Source organism: Bombina bombina, chromosome 4 (assembly GCF_027579735.1).
Source record: "Bombina bombina isolate aBomBom1 chromosome 4, aBomBom1.pri, whole genome shotgun sequence".
Classification (NCBI taxonomy): domain Eukaryota; kingdom Metazoa; phylum Chordata; class Amphibia; order Anura; family Bombinatoridae; genus Bombina; species Bombina bombina.
In genome coordinates this window covers 412702219-412726351 of record NC_069502.1, presented here as the reverse complement: position 1 = coordinate 412726351, position 24133 = coordinate 412702219, and the positions used below count along the sequence as shown (strand labels likewise).

Here is a 24133-nt window from a genome sequence, read left to right as displayed (position 1 = left end):
GATATTGTCTTTTCTCCAAGAGGGTTTGGAAAAAGGATTATCAGCTAGTTCTTTAAAGGGACAGATTTCTTTTGCACAAGCGTCTGGCAGATGTTCCAGACGTTCAGGCATTTTGTCAGGCTTTGGTTAGAATCAAGCCTGTGTTTAAACCTGTTGCTCCTCCATGGAGCTTAAACTTGGTTCTTAAAGTTCTTCAAGGGGTTCCGTTTGAACCTCTTCATTCCATAGATATTAAACTTTTATCTTGGAAAGTTATTTTTTTGATGGCTATTTCCTCTGCTCGTAGAGTCTCCGAGTTATCTGCTTTACAATGTGATTCTCCTTATCTGAACTTCCATGCAGATAAGGTAGGAAGGTTTTACTTACAAGCTACTAAAGATTTTTGTCAAACATCTGCTTTGTTTGTTGTTTACTCTGGACAGAGGAGAGGTCAAAAGGCTTCGGCAACCTCTTTCTTTTTGGCTAAGAAGCGTAATACGCTTAGCCTATGAGACTGCTGGACAGCAGCCCCCTGAAAGGATTACAGCTCATTCTACTAGAGCTGTGGCTTCCACTTGGGCCTTTAAAAATGAGGCTTCTGTTGAACAGATTTGCAAGGCGGCGACTTGGTCTTCGCTTCATACTTTTTCAAAATTCTACAAATTTGATACTTTTGCTTCTTCGGAGGCTATTTTTGGGAGAAAGGTTCTACAGGCAGTGGTACCTTCCGTTTAAGTACCTACCTTGTCCCTCCCTTCATCCGTGTACTTTAGCTTTGGTATTGGTATCCCACAAGTAATGGATGATCCGTGGACTGGATACACCTTACAAGAGAAAACACAATTTATGCTTACCTGATACATTTATTTCTCTTGTGGTGTATCCAGTCCACGGCCTGCCCTGTCAGTTTAATGCAGGTCAAAATTTAGATTTAAACTACAGTCACCACTGCACCCTATGGTTTCTCCTTTCTCGGCTTGTTTTGGTCAAATGACTGGATATGGCAGTTAGGGGAGGAGCTATATAGCAGCTCTACTGTGGGTGTCCTCTTGCAACTTCCTGTTGGGAAGGAGAATATCCCACAAGTAATGGATGATCCGTGGACTGGATACACCACAAGAGAAATAAATTTATCAGGTAAGCATAAATTGTGTTTTTTGTCATCCAATTGGGCTTGATTTTGGTTCGACATTGTGTAAGAGGGGCACATGGCTTTATTTTTTATTAACTACGACATGTTTGGTTTTTCTGACCCATGCGGGTCTCTGTTACGGCTAGTGTTACGCCCACGGAGGGCGGGGCCTATTTTTGCTCGCTCAGACGCGCAGTACCATCCGGATCGCATAGAAGCAAAGTCCTGGGCTCCGGTGGGGCCTAACTTGTTTTGCCTATCGCAGGGCTCTAAAAGTTTCACAAACAGCAGTGTATTCCGGGGGCAGGTAGGCCCACAGCAGAGCTGTGGCGAGGTGCAAGAGGCCTTAATAAATAAAGAGATTTATTACAACTGTTATATTGATTTATATTGCTTTTTATACATCTAAGCAAGTTGGTGCAATACAATTAAGATATTTTGGGCACATTAGAACAGCTTTATTGACACAAACAACGTTTTAAAGATAACAGAAAAATTGTTGCGCTTTTATTATTTAAAGGCGCAGTACACTTTTTGGTACAAATATTTTGTCTATGTAATTTGACTTCAGAGCTCAATATTTAAACTAAAGAACGACTGTTATTGCTATTACTAGTCTGTTTAACATGTCTGAACTTGAGGAAACTACTTGTTCTATGTGTTTAGATGCCATTGTGGAACCCCCTCTTACTTTTTGTCCCTCATGTACTGAAAGGGCCTTACAATTTAAAGAGCGAAATTTTCTTTAAGGAAAATATGTCTAAGGATGCTTCTCAGTCTGATGAGAATCAGGGTATGCCGCTACTTTCTCCCCAAGCGTCACAACCTTTAACGTCCACCCAAGTGACGCCATGTTCTTCAACCGCGTCTACTTCATTTACTCTGCAGAGGTTTTATCTAAGCTGCCTGTGTTACAGGGCAAACGCAGTAGGACAGAGGCCTCTCTGATTCCTGCGACTTCTGATACTTTGATGGCTATTTCCGATGTACCCTCACAGGGATCTGATTTGGGGGTCAGGGAACTTCGGTCGGAGGGGGAGCTTTCTGATTCGGGAAATGTGTTGCCTCAGACAGACTCTGACGTCATGTCCTTTAGATTTAAGCTTGAACACCTCCGCCTATTGCTTCGGAAGGTTTTAGCGACTCTGGATGACTGTGACTCAATTGTGGTACCACCAGAGAAATTGTGTAAGATGGACAAATACTTAGAGGTGCCGGCTTACTCTGATGTTTTTCTGGTTCCTAAGAGAATCTCGGATATTATTACACGGGAATGGGAAAGACCGGGTATCCCGTTCTCATCTTCTCCTAATTTTAAGAAAATGTATCCCATATCTGACACTATTCGGGACTCTTGGCAAACAGTCCCTAAGGTGGAGGGATCTATATCTACCCTGGCTAAGCGTACAACTATTCCTATTGAGGACAAGTTGTGCTTTCAAAGACCCTATGGATAAGAAATTGGAGGGTCTTCTAAAAAAGTTATTTATTCATCAGGGTTTCCTTTTACAACCGACAGCCTGTATTGTACCAGTTACCACTGAGGCGGCTTTCTGGTTTGATGCCTTAGAAGAGTCTCTTAAGACTGAGACTCCTTTAGAGGAAATTCTGGACAGAATTAAGGCGCTTAAGCTGGCTAATTCTTTTATTACGGACGCCGCCTTTCAGATTGCCAAGTTGGCGACTAAGAATGCCGGATTTGCCATTCTAGCGCGTAGAGCGTTATGGTTAAAACCTTGGTCTGCTGATGTGTCATCTGTCTTTTGGCTATTCCTTTCAAAGGGAAAACCCTATTCGGGCCTGACTTGAAAGAAATTATTTCTGACATCACGGGAGGTAAGGGTCATCTCCTACCTCAAGATAAAGCAGCTAAACTGAGGGGTAAATAAAATAATTTTCGTTCCTTTTGGAACTTCAAAGGAGTCCCCGCTTCTTCTTCCGCTAAACAGGAAGGGAATTTTGCGCAAGCCAACACTGTCTGGAGACCCAACCAGGCTTGGAACAAAGGTAAACAACCCAAGAAACCCACTGCTGCTCCCAAGACAGCATGAAGGGGCGGCCCCCGATCCGGGACCGGATCTACTAGGGGGCAGACTTTCTCTTTTTGCCCAGGCTTGGGTAAGAGATGTTCAGGACCCCTGGACACTGGAAATCGTGTCCCAAAGATATCAACTGGAATTCAAAAATTCTCTCCCAAGGGGGAGGTTTCTTCTTTCACGATTATCTGTAGACCAGATAAAAAGAGAGGCGTTCTTACGCTGTGTAAGAGACCTCTCTACTATGGGAGTAATTTGTCCCGTTCCAATACTGGAACAGGGGCAGGGGTTTTACTCAAAAAAGCGGGAACGTTCCGACCCATTTTAGATCTCAAGAGTCTAAACAAGTTTCTCAGAGTCCCATCCTTCAAGATGGAGACTATTCGAACAATTTTACCAATGATCCAGCAGGGTCAATATATGACTACCGTGGACTTGAAGGATGCATACCTTCATATGCCTATCCACAAGGATCATCATCAGTACCTAAGGTTTGCCTTCCTGGACAAACATTTTCAGTTCGTGGCTCTTCCCTTCGGGTTGGCCACAGCACCCAGGATCTTCATGAAGGTTCTAGGGTCCCTTCTGGCGGTTCTCGGGCCGCGGGGTATTGCAGTGGCGCCTTATCTAGACGATATTCTGATCCAGGCGTCGTCTTACCATCTGACAAAATCTCATACAGACATGATTCTGTCCCTAAGAGGACTCACGGGTGGAAGGTGAATCTAGAAAAGAGTTCACTAATTCCGCAGACACGGGTTCCCTTCTTGGGAACTCCGATAGATTCCATATCCATGAAAATTTTCTTGACAGAGGTCAGAAAGTTAAAGATTCTGAATACATGCCGAGCCCTTCAGTCCAATCCTCGGCCATCAGTGGCTCAGTGCATGGAGGTAATAGGATTGATGGTGGCGGCAATGGACATCATTCCATTTGCTCGTTTTCATCTAAGACCGCTACAACTGAGCATGCTCAGGCAGTGGAATGGAGATTATGCAAATTTGTCTCCTCAGACAAGAGACTCTCTTCTTTGGTGGTTGTTACCGGATCATCTGTCCCAAGGGACGTGCTTCCGCAGGCCCTCATGGGTGATAGTGACAACGGACGCCAGCCTACTAGGTTGGGGTAAAGTCTGGAATTCCCTGAAGGCTCAGGGTGTGTGGACTCAGTCAGAATTTCTTCTTCCAATCAATATTCTGGAATTGAGAGCAATATTCAATGCGCTTCAGGCTTGGCCTCAGTTGGCTTCAGCCAAATTCATCCGTTTTCAGTCGGACAACATCACGACTGTGGCTTACATCAATCATCAGGGAGGAACAAGAAGTTCCTTAGCAATGACAGAAGTATGCAAGATAATTCGGAGGGCGGAGGCTCACTCTTGTTATCTGTCAGCAATCTACATCCCAGGTGTGGACAACTGGGAAGCGGACTTTTTAAGCAGACAGACTTTTCATCCAGGGGAGTGGGAACTCCATCCGGAGGTCTTTGCCACTCTGACTCTCAGATGGGGCAGACCGGAATTGGATCTGATGGCGTCTCGTCAGAATGCCAAGCTCCCAAGATACGGATCCAGGTCAAGGGATCGTCAGGCCGAACTGATAGATGCCTTGGCAGTGCCTTGGTCGTTCAACCTAGCTTATGTGTTTCCACCGTTTGCTCTCCTTCCCCGGGTGATTGCTCAGATAAAACAGGAGAGGGCTTCAGTAATTCTAATCGCGCCTGCATGGCCTCGCAGGACTTGGTATGCCGATCTAGTGGACATGTCCTCTCTGCCACCGTGGCAGCTTCCATTGAGGCAGGACCTTCTAATTCAAGGACCCTTCCAACATCCAAATCTAGTTTCTCTGCAACTGACTGCTTGGAGATTGAACGCTTGATTCTATCTAAGCGGGGGTTCTCTGATTCGGTCATTGATACTTTGATTCAGGTACGTAAGCCTGTTACTAGAAAGATCTACCATAAGATATGGCGTAAATATCTTTATTGGTGCGAATCCAAGGGCTACTCATGGAGTAGAGTTAGGATTCCCAGAATTCTGTCTTTTCTCCAAGAAGGATTGGAGAAAGGATTATCAGCTAGTTCCTTAAAGGGACAAATCTCTGCTTTGTCAATTTTACTACACAAACGGTTGGCAGAAGTTCCAGACGTTCAGTTTTTTTGTCAGGCTCTATCCAGAATTAAGCCTGTGTTTAGACCAATTGCTCCACCCTGGAGTTTGAATTTAGTTCTTAATGTTCTTCAAGGGGTTCCGTTTGAACCCATGCATTCCATAGATATTAAGTTGTTATCTTGGAAGGTGTTATTTTTGGTTGCTATTTCTCCAACATTGGTGTGTCCGGTCCACGGCGTCATCCTTACTTGTGGGATATTCTCTTCCCCAACAGGAAATGGCAAAGAGTCCCAGCAAAGCTGGTCACATGATCCCTCCTAGGCTCCGCCCACCCCAGTCATTCTCTTTGCCGTTGCACAGGCAACATCTCCACGGAGATGGTTAAGAGTTTTTTTGGTGTTTAAATGTAGTTTTTATTCTTCTATCAAGTGTTTGTTATTTTAAAATAGTGCTGGTATTTACTATTTACTCTGAAACAGAAAAGGATGAAGATTTCTGTTTGTAAGAGGAAGATGATTTTAGCAGACAGTAACTAAAATCGGTTGCTGTTTCCACATAGGACTGTTGAGATGAAGTAACTTCAGTTGGGGGAAACAGTTAGCAGACTTTTCTGCTTAAGGTATGACTAGCCATATTTCTAACAAGACTGTGTAATGCTGGAAGGCTGTCATTTCCCCTCATGGGGACCGGTAAGCCATTTTCTTAGTCAAAAACAAACAGAATAAAGGGCTTATTATGGGCTAAAAAACTGGTAGACATTTGTATGGGCTAAATCGATTGCTTTATTTGTGCATATTATTCAGATTTAGGCTAATAATTGGCATTTATAATCTTGGGGAACATTTATAAAACGGCAGGCACTGTATTGGACACCTTTTTCAGTCAGGGGGCCTTTCTAGTCATAGACTGAGCCTCATTTTCGCGCCATTAATGCGCAGTTGTTTTTTGAGAGCAGGGCATGCAGATGCATGTGTGAGGATCTAAGAATCTCTGAAAAAGCTTTTAGAAGGCGTCATTTGGTATCGTATTCCCCTCAGGGCTTGGTTGGGTCTTAGCAAAGACTATATCTGGGACTGTATAGGGGTTAAATTGAAAAACGGCTCCGGTTCCGTTATTTTAAGGGTTAAAGCTCTGAAATTTGGTGTGCAATACTTTTAAGGCTTTAAGACACTGTGGTGAAATTTTGGTAATTTTTGAACAATTCCTTCATACTTTTTCACATATTCAGTAATAAAGTGTTTTCTGTTTGAAATTTAAAGTGACAGTAACGGTTTTATTTTAAAACGTTTTTTGTGCTTTGTTGACAAGTTTAAGCCTGTTTAACATGTCTGTACCTTCAGATAAGCTATGTTCTATATGTATGAAAGCCAATGTATCTCCCCATTTAAATTTATGTGATAATTGTGCCATAGCGTCCAAACAAAGTAAGGACAGTACTGCCACAAATAATGATATTGCCCAAGATGATTCCTCAAATGAGGGGAGTAAACATGATAGTACATCATCTCCTACTGTGTCTACACCAGTTTTGCCCATGCAGGAGGCCCCTAGTACATCTAGTGCGCCAATACTTATTACCATGCAACAATTAACGGCTGTAATGGATAACTCCATAGCAAATCTTTTATCCAAAATGCCTACTTATCAGAGAAAGCGCGATTGCTCTGTTTTAAACACTGAAGAGCAAGAGGACGCTGATGATAATTGTTCTGTCATACCCTCACACCAATCTGAAGGGGCCATGAGGGAGGTTTTGTCTGAGGGAGAAATTTCAGATTCAGGAAAAATTTCTCATCAAGCTGAACCTGATGTTGTGACATTGAAATTTAAATTAGAACATCTCCGCGTACTGCTTAAGGAGGTGTTATCTACTCTGGATGATTGTGACAATTTGGTCATTCCAGAGAAATTATGCAAGATGGACAGGTTCCTAGAGGTTCCGGTGCCCCCCGACGCTTTTCCTTTACCCAAGCGGGTGGCGGACATAGTAAATAAAGAGTGGGAAAAGCCCGGCATACCTTTTGTTCCTCCCCCTATATTTAAGAAATTATTTCCTATGGTCGACCCCAGAAAGGACTTATGGCAGACAGTCCCCAAGGTCGAGGGGGCAGTTTCTACTCTAAACAAACGCACTACTATTCCTATCGAAGATAGTTGTGCTTTCAAAGATCCTATGGATAAAAAATTGGAAGGTTTGCTTAAAAAGATTTTTGTACAGCAAGGCTACCTTCTACAACCAATTTCATGCATTGTTCCTGTCACTACGGCAGCGTGGTTCTGGTTCGAGGAACTAGAAAAGTCGCTCAGTAGAGAAACTCCATATGAGGAGGTTATGGACAGAGTTCACGCACTTAAATTGGCTAACTCTTTTATTTTAGATGCCGCTTTGCAATTAGCAAAATTAGCGGCGAAAAATTCAGGGTTTGCTATCGTGGCGTGCAGAGCGCTTTGGCTAAAGTCTTGGTCAGCGGATGTGTCATCCAAGACAAAATTGCTTAACATTCCTTTCAAAGGTAAAACTTTATTTGGACCTGATTTGAAAGAGATTATTTCAGACATCACTGGGGGAAAGGGCCACGCCCTTCCACAGGATAGGTCTTTTAAGGCTAAAAATAAACCTAATTTTCGTCCCTTTCGCAGAAATGGACCAGCCTCTAATTCTGCATCCTCTAAGCAAGAGGGTAATGCCTCACAACCCAAACCAGCCTGGAAACCAATGCAAGGCTGGAACAAGGGTAAGCAGGCCAAGAAGCCTGCCACTGCTAACAAAACAGCATGAAGGAGTAGCCCCCGATCCGGGACCGGATCTGGTGGGGGGCAGACTTTCTCTCTTTGCTCAGGCTTGGGCAAGAGATGTTCAGGATCCTTGGGCGCTAGAAATAGTTTCTCAAGGTTATCTCCTGGAATTCAAGGAACTACCCCCAAGGGGAAGGTTCCACAAGTCTCACTTATCCTCAAACCAAATAAAGAGACAGGCATTCTTACATTGTGTAGAAGACCTGTTAAAGATGGGAGTGATACACCCAGTTCCAATAAAGGAACAAGGAATGGGATTTTATTCCAATCTGTTCGTAGTTCCCAAAAAAGAGGGAACGTTCAGACCAATTTTGGATTTGAAGATCCTAAACAAATTTCTCAGGGTACCATCGTTCAAAATGGAAACCATTCGAACGATTCTACCCACCATCCAGGAAAGTCAATTTATGACTACCGTGGATCTAAAGGATGCGTACCTACATATCCCTATCCACAAGGAACATCATCAGTTCCTAAGGTTCGCTTTTCTGGACAAACATTACCAGTTTGTGGCTCTTCCATTCGGATTAGCCACTGCTCCAAGGATTTTCACAAAGGTGCTAGGGTCCCTTCTAGCGGTTCTAAGACCAAGGGGCATTGCAGTAGTACCTTACTTGGACGACATTCTAATACAAGCGTCGTCCCTGTCAAAGGCAAAGGCTCATACGGACATCGTTCTAGCCTTTCTCACATCTCACGGATGGAAGGTGAACAAAGAAAAGAGTTCTCTGTCCCCGTCAACCAGAGTTCCCTTCTTGGGAACAATAATAGATTCCTTAGAAATGAGGATTTTTCTGACAGAGGTCAGAAAATCAAAACTTCTAAGCTCTTATCAAGTGCTTCATTCTGTTCCTCGTCCTTCCATAGCGCAGTGCATGGAAGTAATAGGATTGATGGTTGCAACAATGGACATAGTTCTCTTTGCACGAATTCATCTAAGACCATTACAACTGTGCATGCTCAGACAGTGGAATGGGGATTATACAGACTTGTCTCCAATGATTCAAGTAGATCAAAAGACCAGAGATTCACTCCGTTGGTGGCTGACCCTGGACCATCTGTCTCAGGGAATGAGCTTCCGCAGGCCAGAGTGGGTCATTGTCACGACCTACGCCAGTTTAGTGGGCTGGGGTGCGGTCTGGGAATCCCTGAAAGCTCAGGGTCTATGGTCTCGGGAGGAGTCTCTTCTCCCGATAAACATTCTGGAACTGAGAGCGATATTCAATGCTCTCAGAGCTTGGCCTCAACTAGCAAAGGCCAAATTCATAAGGTTCCAATCAGACAACATGAAGACTGTTGCTTATATCAATCATCAAGGGGGAACAAAGAGTTCCCTGGCGATGAAAGAAGTGACCAAAATAATTAAATGGGCGGAGGATCACTCCTGCCACTTGTCTGCGATCCAAATCCCAGGAGTGGAAAATTGGGAAGCGGATTTTCTGAATCGTCAGACATTTCATCCGGGGGAGTGGGAACTCCATCCGGAAATCTTTGCCCAAATAACTCAGTTATGGGGCATTCCAGACATGGATCTGATGGCGTCTCGTCAGAACTTCAAGGTTCCTTGCTACGGGTACAGATCCAGGGATCCCAAGGCGACTCTAGTAGATGCACTAGTAGCACCTTGGACTTTCAACCTAGCTTACGTATTCCCACCGTTTCCTCTCATTCCCAGGCTGATAGCCAGGATCAATCAGGAGAGGGCCTCGGTGATCTTGATAGCTCCTGCGTGGCCACGCAGGACTTGGTATGCAGACCTGGTGAATATGTCATCGGCTCCACCATGGAAGCTACCTTTGAGACAGGACCTTCTTGTTCAAGGTCCATTCGAACACCCAAATCTGGTCTCCCTCCAACTGACGGCTTGGAGATTGAACGCTTGATTCTATCAAAGCGTGGGTTTTCAGATTCGGTGATAGATACTCTGGTTCAGGCCAGAAAACCTGTAACTAGAAAAATTTACCATAAAATATGGAAAAAATATATCTGTTGGTGTGAATCCAAAGGATTCCCATGGAATAAAATAAAAATTCCTAAGATTCTCTCCTTTCTTCAAGAAGGTTTGGAGAAAGGATTATCTGCAAGTTCTCTAAAGGGACAGATCTCTGCTTTATCGGTCTTACTACACAAAAGACTGGCAGCTGTGCCAGATGTTCAAGCTTTTGTTCAGGCTCTGGTTAGGATCAAGCCTGTTTACAGACCTTTGACTCCTCCCTGGAGTCTTAATCTAGTTCTTTCAGTTCTTCAAGGGGTTCCGTTTGAACCCTTACATTCCATAGATATTAAGTTACTATCTTGGAAAGTTTTGTTTTTGGTTGCAATTTCTTCTGCTAGAAGAGTTTCAGAGTTATCTGCTCTGCAGTGTTCTCCTCGTTATCTGGTGTTCCATGCAGATAAGGTGGTTTTGCGTACTAAGCCTGGTTTTCTTCCTAAAGTTGTTTCTAACAAAAATATTAACCAGGAGATAGTTGTACCTTCTTTGTGTCCGAATCCAGTTTCAAAGAAGGAACGTTTGTTACACAATTTGGACGTTGTCCGTGCTCTAAAGTTCTATTTAGAGGCTACTAAAGATTTCAGACAAACATCTTCCTTGTTTGTTGTTTATTCTGGTAAAAGGAGAGGTCTAAAAGCGACTTCTACCTCTCTTTCCTTTTGGCTTAAAAGCATTATCCGATTGGCTTATGAGACTGCCGGACGGCAGCCTCCTGAAAGAATCACAGCTCACTCCACTAGGGCTGTGGCTTCCACATGGGTCTTCAAGAACGAGGCTTCTGTTGACCAGATATGTAAGGCAGCGACTTGGTCTTCACTGCACACTTTTGCCAAATTTTACAAATTTGATACTTTTGCTTCTTCGGAGGCTATTTTTGGGAGAAAGGTTTTGCAAGCTGTGGTGCCTTCCGTTTAGGTGACCTGATTTGCTCCCTCCCTTCATCCATGTCCTAAAGCTTTGGTATTGGTTCCCACAAGTAAGGATGACGCCGTGGACCGGACACACCAATGTTGGAGAAAACAGAATTTATGCTTACCTGATAAATTACTTTCTCCAACGGTGTGTCCGGTCCACGGCCCGCCCTGGTTTTTTAATCAGGTCTGATGAATTATTTTCTCTAACTACAGTCACCATGGTACCATATGGTTTCTCCTATATATATTTCCTCCTGTCCGTCGGTCGAATGACTGGGGTGGGCGGAGCCTAGGAGGGATCATGTGACCGGCTTTGCTGGGACTCTTTGCCATTTCCTGTTGGGGAAGAGAATATCCCACAAGTAAGGATGACGCCGTGGACCGGACACACCGTTGGAGAAAGTAATTTATCAGGTAAGCATAAATTCTGTTTTCTTCTGCTCGTAGAGTTTCTGAGTTTTCAGCGTTACAATGTGACTCGCCTTATCTTATTTTCCATTCTGATAAGGTGGTTTTACGTACCAAACCTGGTTTCCTTCCTAAGGTTGTTTCTAATCAGAATATTAATCAGGAAATTGTTGTTCCTTCATTATGTCCTAATCCTTCTTCTAAGGAGCGTCTGATACATAACTTGGACGTGGTCCGTGCCCTGAAGTTTTACTTGCAGGCGACTAAGGAATTTTCGTCAATCCTCTTCATTATTTGTTGTTTTTTTCTGGAAAGCGTAGGGGCCAAAAAGCTACGTCTACCTCTTTCTTTTTGGCTGAAGAGTATCATCCGTCTGGCATATGAGTCTGCTGGATAGCAGCCTCCTGAAAGAATTACGGCTCATTCTACTAGGGCTGTGGCTTCCTCCTGGACATTTAAAAACGATGCTTCTGTTGAACAGATTTGCAAGGCTGCAACTTGGTCGTCTCTTCACACTATTTCCAAATTTTTCAAATTTCATACTATTGCTTCTTCTGAGGCTATTTTTGGGAGAAAGGTTCTTCAAGCAGTTGTGCCTTCCGTTTAGGTTCCTGTCTTGTCCCTCCCTTTCATCCGTGTCCTATAGCTTTGGTATTGTATCCCATAAGTAAGGATGAAATCTGTGGACTCGTCGTATCTTGTAAAAGAAAAGGAAATTAATGCTTACCTGATAAATTTAGTTCTTTTACGATACGACGAGTCCACGGCCCACCCTGTTTTTTTCTAAGACAGGTTTTTATTTTTGTTAAACTTCAGTCACCTCTGCACCTTGGCTTTTCCTTTCTCTTCCTAACTTCGGTCGAATGACTGGAGGTGGGAGGGAAGGCAGGAGCTATATATACAGCTCTGTTGTGGTGCTCTTTGCCACTTCCTGCTAAACAGGAGGCGTAATCCCATAAGTAAGGATGAAATCCGTGGACTTGTCATATCGTAAAAGAAATAAATTTATCAGGTAAGCATAAATTTCCTTTTTCAAATTTTCCATCCGTATACATAAAAAGTCAAAGAAAAACATAAACATAAAAATGAATGTACATTGTGGAGGCGCAGCTCCTATTCATTCTGTTATATTCCTGGAGACGCAACTTTGTATTCGGACAAAAAACTGAAATATCATACCAACAAAAAAATGGATAAAGATAATTTCTGTAGTTATATTTTACATTGCCTGAGTAACAACCTTTATAGGCCACAATTATAACATCATACCTCCAACTCTAAAATGCATTTTATTGGAGACGACAACAAAAAAGAAAAAAAAAAAAAGAAAGGGAAAAAACAGAACAAAGCCCCACACCCTGACTACTCACTCCACACAGGTCTCTGGAATATTACCCCAGTAATTATTTATTATGGTCCTCCATTCCCACGCTCATTCTCTCTCCACTGTTGCGGGTATTCATCACTTAATAAGAGAAGTGAAAATGCTGCCAACTTCTGTAGGGGAGCAATAAATTGGATCTTAGTTGTAAGGGGCCAAGTTAAAATAAATTTGAACCATTTATGAAAGTATAATCAAAGATATACATCTCTATTGTCATTTGTAATTGCATGCCCTCAACAAACTCTGCAATACTTGGGGCCTTAGTAGATTTCCATTGTCTGAGTATCCGATTACGTGCTGCCAAAATGGCCATATTAATTAACTGTTGATCCCCGTTCCAAGTGGGATTGGAAAATAAAAAGAATATGTAAAATGGAGTGAGATCAAAGCTACGTTTAGTTATATTTTCTCTTGTAAGATGTATCGAGTCCACGGATTCATCCATATTTGTGGGATATTTTCCTTCCCTACAGGAAGTGGCAGAGAGAGCACCCACAGCAGAGCTGTCTATATAGCTCCTCCCTTAGCTCCACCCCCAGTCATTCTCGCTGCCTGCTTAACTGCTAGGAAGGGCAAAGAGGAGTGTGGTGACAAAAATGTTAGTTTTTATTTTCTCAAGCAAAAGTTTGTTATTTTAAATGGTACCGGTGTGTACTATTTCCTCTCTGGCAGAAAAGGGATGAAGATTTCTGCAAGGAGGATGATGATCTTAGCATTTTGTAACTAAGATCCACTGTTGTTCTCACAAGGACTGAAGAGTACAGGAAAACTTCAGCTGGGGGAACAGTTTGCAGGCTAAACTGCATTAAGGTATGTTCAGTCTATTTTTTTCTAGACAGACTGTGTTATTTCTAGAAAAGGCTGGCAATATCCCCATGAGGGAAAGGTAAGCTGTATTCAGTAAAAGAGGAATCCAAGCTTGCATTAAGGGCTCATAGTTAATGGTGACACTAATAGGAAAAAAGTTTTGGTTTAATTACAAATAAAACGTTTTTTGAGGGACTTTAAGGGGTCTTTGCGGCTTGTTTAAGGGTTATTAACCCACATGGCTAGTTTAAGAAACACTCTGTGGTGTTTTTTAGGCCCCATAACATCGACTGAGGTGGGTGGGGCCTATTTTCAGTTGCACAGTTTATTTACCTCAGAAGCATCCTGCTACTTCTCCAGAGATTCCTGCTGTATTTGAGGGCTGTAAAGAAGTTTTTTTCCCCACAAATCGTTCCTAAAGGGCAGGTAGGCGCCACAGCAGAGCTGTGGCAAGGTGCTGAACGTTATTTTACCGGTTTTGAAGTTTTTTCAATCCGGTTTTTACATTAAGCGGTTAATTGTTTATTTGCATAGTTGTGCAAAGTTACTAAGGCTTTATGATGCTACTGTAAACATTTTGTTGTGTTTACTGCTTTTTTACACTGTTTTGCAGAGTTTGTGCAGCTTTTTTTTCTCTTAAAGGCACAGTACCGTTTTTTGCTTAAAGTGTTATTTACTTTGATTAAAGTGTTTTCCAAGCTTGCTTGTTACATTACTACCCTGTTTAACATGTCTGACACCAAGGAAAATCCTTGTTCTATGTGTTTAGAAGCCATTGTGCAACCCCCTCTTAGAATGTGTCCCACTTGACTGATATGTCTATAAATTATAAAGAGCATATTTTAGCACTTAAAAATATTGCAATAGATGATTCTCAGTTAGAAGGAAATGAGGTTTTAGCATCTAGCTCTCCCCAAGTGTTACAACCAGTAACGCCCGCACAAGTGACGCCAAGTACCTCTAGTGCGTCTAATTCATTTACTTTACAAGACATGGCCACAGTTATGAATAAAACCCTCACAGAGGTTTTCTCTAAACTGCCTGGTTTACAAGGAAAGCGTGTCAGCTCTGGGTTAAGAACAAATGCTGAGCTGTCTGACGCTTTAGTAGCCGTATCCGATATACCCTCACAATGTTCTGAAGTAGGGGTAAGGGATTTGTTATCTGAGGGAGAGATTTCTGATTCAGGAAAGACACTCCCTCAGACAGATTCTGATATGACGGCCTTTAAATTTAAGCTTGAACACCTCCGCTTATTGCTCAAGGAGGTATTAGCTACTCTAGACGATTGTGACCCTATAGTGGTCCCAGAGAAATTGTGTAAAATGGACAAATACTTAGAGATTCCTGTTTACACTGATGTTTTTCCAGTCCCTAAGAGGATTGTGACTATTGTTACTAAGGAGTGGGATAGACCAGGTATTCCGTTCGCTCCACCTCCTGTTTTTAAAAAAATGTTTCCCATATCTGACACCATACAGGACTCGTGGCAGACTGTTCCTAAGGTGGAGGGAGCTATTTCTACTATTGCTAAGCGTACAACTATACCTATCGAAGACAGTTGTGCTTTCAAAGATCCTATGGATAAAAAATTAGAGAGTCTCCTAAAGAAAATTTTTGTTCATCAAGGTTTTCTTCTCCAACCTATTGCATGCATTGTTCCTGTAACTACTGCAGCTGCTTTCTGGTTTGAGGCTCTAGAAGAGGCTCTCCAGGTGGAGACTCCATTAGAGGAGTCAGAAAATCAAAACTTAATCACTTGCCGAGCTCTTTATTCCATTCCTCGGCCATCAGTGGCTCAGTGTATGGAGGTAATCGGACTTATGGTAGCGGCAATGGACATAGTTCCTTATGCCCGCCTACACCTCAGACCACTGCAACTATGCATGCTGAAACAGTGGAATGGGGATTATGCAGATTTATCTCCTCAACTGCATCTGGACCAAGAGACCAGAGATTCTCTTCTCTGGTGGTTGTCAGTACCTGTCTCAGGGAATATGTTTCCGCAGGCCAGAGTGGCTCATAGTAACGACACATGGCAGCCTGCTAGGCTGGGGTGCAGTCTGGAAATCCCTGAAAGCACAGGGCTTATGGTCTCTGGAAGAATCTCTCCTCCCGATAAACATTCTAGTACTGAGAGCGATATTCAATGCGCTTCAGGCGTGGCCTCAGCTAGCTGCGGCCAAATTCATCTGATTTCAGTCGGACAACATCACGACTGTAGCCTATATCAATCATCAAGGAGGAACACAGTTCTCTAGCGATGATGGAGGTAACCAAAATTATCCGATGGACGGAGGATCACTCTTGCCATCTCTCAGGAATCCATATCCCAGGGGTAGAGAACTGGAAGGCGCATTTCCTAAGTCGTCAGACTTTTCATCCGGGGGAGTGGGAGCTCCATCCGGAGGTATTTGCCCAGCTGACTCGGCTATGGGGCACACCAGAATTGGATCTGATGGTGTCCCAACAGAACGCCAAACTTCCGCGTTACGGGTCCAGGTCCCGGGATCCCCAGGCGGTACTGATAGATGCTCTAGCAGTGCCCTGGTCCTTCAATCTGGCTTATGTATTTCCACCGTTTCCTCTCCTCCCACGTCTGGTTGCCAGAATCAAGCAGGAGAGAGCTTCTGTGATTCTGATAGCGCCTGCGTGGCCACGCAGGACTTGGTATGCAGACCTGGTGGACATGTCATCTGTTACACCGTGGACTCTGCCAATGAGGCAGGACCTTCTAATCCAAGGTCCGTTCAAGCATCCAAATCTAATTTCTCTGCGTCTGACTGCTTGGAGATTGAACGCCTGATTCTATCAAAGCGTGGTTTCTCTGAGTCGGTCATTAATACCCTGATTCAGGCTAGAAAGCCTGTCACCAGGAAAATCTATCATAAGATTTGGCGCAAATATCTTTGTTGGTGTGAATCCAAGGGTTACTCATGGAGTAAGATTAGGATTCCTAGAATTTTGTCTTTTCTCCAAGAAGGATTGGAGAAGGGATTATCAGCTAGTTCCTTAAAGGGACACATATCTGCTTTGTCTATTCTTTTACACAAACGTCTGGCAGATGTCCCAGACGTTCAAGCGTTTAGTCAGGCCTTGGTCAGGATCAAGCCTGTATTTAAACCTGTTGCTCCGCCATGGAGCCTAAACTTGGTTCTTAAAGTTCTTCAAGGGGTTCCGTTTGAACCTATGCATTCCATAGATATTAAGCTTCTATCTTGGAAAGTTTTGTTTTTAGTAGCTATCTCTTCGGCTTGAAGAGTTTCTGAGTTATCTGCTTTACAGTGTGACTCGCTTTATCTTATTTTCCATGCAGATAAGGTGGTTTTACGTACCAAACCTGGATTCCTTCCTAAGGTTGTTTCTAATAGGAATATCAATCAGGAAATTGTTGTTCCTTCACTGTGTCCTAATCCTTCTTCAAAGAAGGAACGTCTGTTGCACAATCTTGATGTGGTTCGTGCTTTAAAGTTCTACTTACAAGCAACCAAAGATTTCCGTCAAACATCTTCATTGTTTGTTGTCTATTCTGGTAAGCGGAGAGGTCAAAAGGCTACGGCTACCTCTTTCTTTTTGGCTGCAAAGCATCATCTGTATGGCTTATGAGACTGCTGGCCAGCAGCCTCCTGAAAGAATTACTGCTCATTCTACTAGAGCAGTGGCTTCCACATGGACTTTTAAAAATAAGGCTTCTGTTGAACAGATTTGTAAGGGACGACTTGGTCTTCGCTTCATACTTTTTCCTAATTTTATAAATTCGATTCTTTTGCTTCTTCTGAGGCTATTTTTGGGATAAAGGTTCTACAAGCAGTGGTGCCTTCCGTTTAAGGAACCTGTCTTGTCCCTCCCTTCATCCGTGTCCTAAAGCTTTGGTATTGGTATCCCACAAGTATGGATGAATCCGTGGACTCGATACATCTTACAAGAGAAAACAGAATTTATGCTTACCTGATAAATTTCTTTCTCTTGTGATGTATCGAGTCCACGGCCCTCCCTGTCTATTTAAGACAGGTAGTATATTTTTATTTAAAAAACTTCAGTCACCACTGCACCCTATAGTTTCTCCTTTTTCTTCCTATCCTTCGGTCGAATGACTGGGGGGTGGAGCTAAGGGAGGAGATATATAGACAGCTCTGCTGTGGGTGCTCTCTCTGCCACTTCCTGTAGGGAATATCCCACAAGTATGGATGAATCCGTGGACTTGATACATCACAAGAGAAAGAAATTTATCAGGTAAGCATAAATTCTGTTTTTTAACAAAAAGTTTACCTTACTCCAAAACTGTACTATTTTTGGGCAGTTCCACAAACAGTGCATATCTGCCTTGATTTCATTACATTTATAACATCTGCCTACTTGGCTATTCTGTCTCCATTTATTTACTCTGTCTGGAGTGTAGTAATATTTATTGATCACTTTCAATTGCGACTCTCTTCAACTAATTATTGTTGTGGCCTTCTCCGTAAGAGTAAGTCTTTTCAATATATCCTGTGGAGTTAAATTTGGAAAATATTTATCAAGTCCCCTTTCTGCCCCAATCCCATCCTTTTATTTGTGCCATTTTCGTGATATAGCGCCAGTTTTTCAAATGTCTGAATGGCCGACTTGTCTTCATTAATTAATTGTGCAAGGGTATTTAAACCTCTCCTATTCTAATCGCTAAATATTGGATTATATAATCTGGGAGTAAAGTCAGGTATCCCTCTTATAGGCAAAAAGCAAGAGCTTTTATAATCTACCCCTAGTGTATTACAGTATCTCTGCCAGGCCAGAATAATATTTGCAAATGTGGTCATGTTACTAATGTTACTAGGAAGTTGCCGATATGGATAGTGAAGTAATGCCTTTAAATTAAAAGGTGCAGTTAAATTTGATTCATTTTCATAGTAGGTAGTATATAGGCCTTCTGTCAACCAATCCGCGGCAAATTTAACCATAGTTACCCAATTGTAATATCTGATATTTGGTAAAGAAAATCCCCCATATGCTTGTAATTGGGTTAGTCTATTAATCGCTAAACAGGGTTTCTTTTTGTCCCAAATACATTGTGCACAGAACCTATTATATCTACAGATATCTTGCTTTGGTATAAAGATGGGTAGATTTTGTAAAAGGAATAAGATAAGGGGAAAAATGATCGTCTTAATAATCATGACCCTGGCAGAGAGAAAATACATATTCCATTTGTTAAATTCTTGAAATGGATTGTCGATGCAACTATAAGACGTCTTATTTATCCATAGGATCTCTGATTGTGTGGAGATTTTTTAATTGTTAATTCTGAGACATTAATAAACTATAAAAGAAATGTGCAATGTTATTTTTTGTTTTATGGCTGTACTAGCTTTTTGTGATCTAGGTGGCTTGGGATACCCTTCAGCAGGAGTTTTCTCGCTTTATGACTGAAAGGAAAGGAAAAGAGCACGATGACATATTTGACAAATTAAAAGCATCAGTTAAGGAAGAAAGTATCAAAAGACACAAATGGAATGAGCAAGCCGAAGACAGTCTGGTAATTACATTGATATATTAATGTACGCATTTATGGACTTGAAATACAAGCTGTATGTATGAACCATAAAAACAGTGTATTATATATGTAAACATTTAACTTGTTCTCTACCAACTTACCTCATCATTTTGACACCAATAACATTTTGGGAATGTTTTATTTCTTATTAATGTGTTTTTATGACTTGTTTAACTGTAAAAGATGAAACCTGACTTTGCTTTGCATTTTATTAGAGGGTCATCCAACATAATGCCTTAGAAGACCGCTCTATCTCAGACAAACAGCAATGGGATGCAGCTATTTATTTTATGGAGGAGACTTTACAGAGCCGCTTGAGAGACAGTAAGATTTATTTATGTATTTCAAGTAATGGCTCAAAAGTGTATTCAAATACAAAACTGCCTTCCCAGAAATTAAAATAGTAACCATATTAATAAGTGAAAACTCATAATAATTATCAATCTTGCTAGTATGCTTATTGTGCAGAGAAAGAACATGGTCTTGTTAAAGAGATATTATCTATACTATAATCGCATTTGTAACGCATCTGTCGTTGTCGCCAGTTGCGCATCATCAAAGTAATGTTGGCTGCGCGAGGCAGCCAAAAGAATGTTGGCTGCGCGCACAGCCAAAAGAATCCACCTGAATGCAGTGTAATTAAATATTAACCCCTTAACCATCAACCCCCCACATCGCAATAAACCTTATTAACCCCTAAACCGCAAACCCCCCACATCGCAATAAACCTATTTAACCTGTTAACACTTAAACCACCAACCCCCCACATTGCAATAAACCTAATTAACCCTTAAACCGCCAAACACCCACATTACAATCAACCTATTTAACCTATTAACCTCTAAACCGCCAAACCCCCCACAATGCAAATAACTAATTTAATTACTAAGCCCCCTAACCTAAAACCCCCTTAATTAACCCCAGTTACTACTAAATTACAATTAAAAAAAAAAAACATTAAATAAAAAAAATAAAAGTCTAACATTACAGAAAAAAAACTAAATTATCAAAAATATTTTTTTGTATACCTAATGCCTATGAAAATAAAAAAGCCCCCTAATCTAAACTACCAATAGCCCTTAAAAGGGCCTTTTGTAGGGCATTGCCCTAATCTAAATAGCTCTTTTACTTTTAAAAAATACTAAGTCCCCCCTAACAGTAAAACCCCCCAAAATAAAAAAAATAACAATAAAAAAAAACTAAACTCTCCATTGTCCCTAAAGGGACATATGTATGGGTATTGCTCTTAAAAGGGCATTCAGCTTAAAAAAAAAATTAAAATTAAAAAAGCCTAAACCCAAGCCCCAAATAGGTACTCACTGTTCCTGAAGTCCGGCGGAGAAGGTCTTCTACCAGGTGGCTCCATCATCTTCTATCTTCATCCGGAGCGAAGGCGGTGCGGAGCTGTTTTCCCGATGCCTGGATCCTCAGCGGCGTTCCTCAACGCCGTGGAGACTCCACTTCATGCGATTGTCTGTCGCACACTGACCTGAAGATTGAATGCAAGGTACCCAATATTTATTGGGGTACCTTGCATTCCTAGTGGCTGAAAATTTAAAATCAGCCAATAGGATGAGAGCTTCTGAAATCTTATAGGCTGATTTGAACAGCCAATAGTATTTCAGTAGCTCTAATCCTATTGGCTGATTTCAGCCAATAGGAATGCAAGGTACCCCAAATTGATTGCGGTACCTTGAGTTCAATCTTTAGTGTACGATGGACATCAGATGAAGAGGAGCCTCCATGCCGCTGAGGATCCACGCGTCGGGGAAGATGGCTCGGCGCCTCCGCTCCACGCCGCTGCTGAGGATCCACAGCTCCGCGCCGCTTTAGCTCCGGAAGATGATAGAAGATGATGGAGCTGCCTGGAAGAAGACCTTCTCCGCCAGACTTCAGGAATGGTGAGTACCTATTTGGGGCTTAGTGTTAGGATTTTTTTTTATTTTTAAGATTAGGGATTTAATGGGCTGGAAAAGAGCTGATTGCCCTTTTAAGGGCAGTAAAGGAGCTGAATGCCCTTTTAAGAGAAATGCCCATACAAATTCCCCTTTAGGGTCAATGGGTAGCTCAGGTTTTTTTAGTGTTAGTGTTTTTTATTTTGGGGGGTTTGGTGGGTGGGGTGGTTTTTACTGTTAGGGGGTAATTGGTCATTTTTTTAGGTAAAATAGCTGTTTAACTTAGGGCAATGCCCTACAAAAGCCATTTTAAGGGCTATTGGTAGTTTAGTATTAGATTAGGGGGTGTTATTTTTATAGAGGGTATTAGTTTAGGTTTAATTTTTTTATTTTGGATAACTGTTTTTTTTTTTTGTAATTTTAGATTTAAAATTTTTTGTAATTTTAGCTTTGGTGGTTGTTGTTTTTTTTTTTTTAAATAGACTGGGCAGGCTTATCACCTAGTGATATAATAAAAATGTTGTTCTTTAAATTTACTACTTTACAGTTTACTTTAAAACAGTTTAAAAGTTCTGTTCATTATAAAACCCCCCCCCCCCCCCCGTAATTTCAGCAGTTTTTAGTAACAAAGAAATCTGTGTTTAATACTAGTTTCTTTTAAAAGGAGATTTATCAATGATAATTTGTTTAACCAATGTTTGCTCTCTTGAGAGGCTTTTTTCCTTCTGGTAGATGTTGTGTCATTCCTTCTTTAATATTTATAATTTTGTTCCAGCTGAGTCTGTTATACGTGATATGGTGGGACCAGACTGGAAAGAAAGATGGTTGAACTGGACTTCACGTTCATTAGAACAGGTAAATTCCTACGAAAGAAAAACATTTCCCATCTTCTTTTGATTATTGTGGAATTATCATTATAGTAAAATAAATTTGTTTTCTCTTGTAGAGTACACGTAATGAAACAAAGAAGGAGTTAGAGAAGATGCTGAATGTTAACGAAGACCATCCAGCATATATTGCTAATGACGAGGTAACAACTGTCAGAAAGAATCTAGAAACCAGAGGAGTAGAAGTGGATCCAGTTCTGGTGAGCACCTTACACACTATTGATAGTTTAATGTGACCTTCACAAACAGAAGAAACAGTACAAGTCATTTATTTTCAATTTTTCATTAAATTAAATGTTTAATGAATGTTGACTAAATCTTGGTTCAAATTTGACCTAAAAATAAAAAAGTCCAGGTGTCCTTATTGTGTAAATAAGTAATTTTATTTAATTTGCAGTTCACTTCTAAACATGAGAGGATTAATAGCATACCTAGATGCAGAACATATGGTTGTTATCATGCATATGTTCTTCTGAAAACATTTACAGATCCAGTGTATGAGGAATTCTCATCCTTTTCCGTATCTGGTTCTTCTGAATTATTTTCAACATGTTGACACACGAATTACATATTGTGACATTTTAAAGTTGTTATTAGGAGCAAGTGCTTTTGTGCATAAATTAAAGGGAGAAACAGTAATACCACTACCAAGCCAAGTAAATAGGTTCAAGCTTTCAAGACTGCTGTCTCTTTAACATGGTGTTACAAGCTGATTGTACAGCTTTCCAGCATTTATTGCTATCAAATTCACAAATGTGTTGTAAAACATTATTAAACTTAGATTTTGGATTCTGATTTTTAAATAATTATTTTTAAAATAAAAGAACTCAAGGTTTTTAGTAAAACCTGTTTATATTTCAAAAGAAGGAAAATGAACTTTCAGACCCATTCTGAATCTCAAAACCTGAAACTCCTTTGTGTTCTCTCATTCTCAAATTTGCCTTTCTAAACAAACATTTCTCCAACATTGGTGTGTCCGGTCCACGGCGTCATCCTTACTTGTGGGATATCTCTTCCCCAACAGGAAATGGCAAAGAGTCCCAGCAAAGCTGGCCATATAGTCCCTCCTAGGCTCCGCCCACCCCAGTCATTCTCTTTGCCGTTGCACAGGCAACATCTCCACGGAGATGGTTAAGAGTTTTTTGGTGTTTAAATGTAGTTTTTATTCTTCTATCAAGTGTTTGTTATTTTAAAATAGTGCTGGTATGTACTATTTACTCTGAAACAGAAAAGGATGAAGATTTCTGTTTGTGAGAGGAAGATGATTTTAGCAGACAGTAACTAAAATCGATTGCTGTTTCCACATAGGACTGTTGAGATGAAGTAACTTCAGTTGGGGGAAGCAGTTAGCAGACTTTTCTGCTTAAGGTATGACTAGCCATATTTCTAACAAGACGATGTAATGCTGGAAGGCTGTCATTTCCCCTCATGGGAACCGGTAAGCCATTTTCTTAGTCAAACAAACAGAATAAAGGGTTTATTATGGGCTAAAAAAATGGTAGACATTTTTATGGGCTAAATCGATTGCTTTATTAGGGCATTTTATTCAAATTTATGCTGACAATTTGCATTTATAAACTTGGGGAACGTTTATTAAACGGCAGGCACTGTGTTAGACACCTTTTCCAGTCAGGGGGCCTTCCTAGTTGTAGACAGAGCCTCATTTTCGTGCCATTACTGCGCAGTTGTTTTTTTGAGAGCAGGGCATGCAGATGCATGTGTGAGGATCTAAAAATTGCTGGAAAAGCTTCTAGAAGGCGTCAATTGGTATCGTATTCCCCTCTGGGCTTGGTTGGGTCTCAGCAAAGACTATAGCTGGGACTGTATAGGGGTTAAATTTATAAATGGCTCCGGTTCCGTTATTTTAAGGGTTAAAGCTCTGAAATTTGGTGTGCAATACTATTAATGCTTTAAGACACTGTGGTGAAATTTTGGTAATTTTTGAACAATTCCTTCATACTTTTTCACATATTCAGTAATAAAGTGTTTTCTGTTTAAAATTTAAAGAGACAGTAACGGTTTTGTTTTAAAACGTTTTTTGTGCTTTGTTGACAAGTTTAAGCCTGTTTAACATGTCTGTACCTTCAGATAAGCTATGTTCTATATGTATGAAAGCCAATGTATCTCCCCATTTAAATTTATGTGATAATTGTGCCATAGCGTCCAAACAAAGTAAGGACAGTACTGCCACAGATAATGAAATTGCCCAAGATGATTCCTCAGATGAGGGGAGTAAACATGATACTACATCATCTCCTACTG

The 24133-nt window shown here is 41.3% G+C and overlaps 1 protein-coding gene across 4 annotated transcripts in view; it reads left to right on the top strand.

Annotated features, from left to right (window-relative positions):
* OPA1 (OPA1 mitochondrial dynamin like GTPase) overlaps positions 1–24133 on the top strand; it is a 267989-nt gene that overhangs the window by 102925 nt on the left and 140931 nt on the right. For all 4 annotated transcript variants that reach the window (XM_053710217.1, XM_053710215.1, XM_053710216.1 and 1 more), the window contains 4 exons: positions 18919–19071; positions 19305–19413; positions 21760–21839; positions 21931–22071. In XM_053710217.1, the coding sequence (XP_053566192.1) occupies positions 18919–19071; positions 19305–19413; positions 21760–21839; positions 21931–22071 (483 nt within the window). The remainder of the gene's footprint in view (positions 1–18918; positions 19072–19304; positions 19414–21759; positions 21840–21930; positions 22072–24133) is intronic.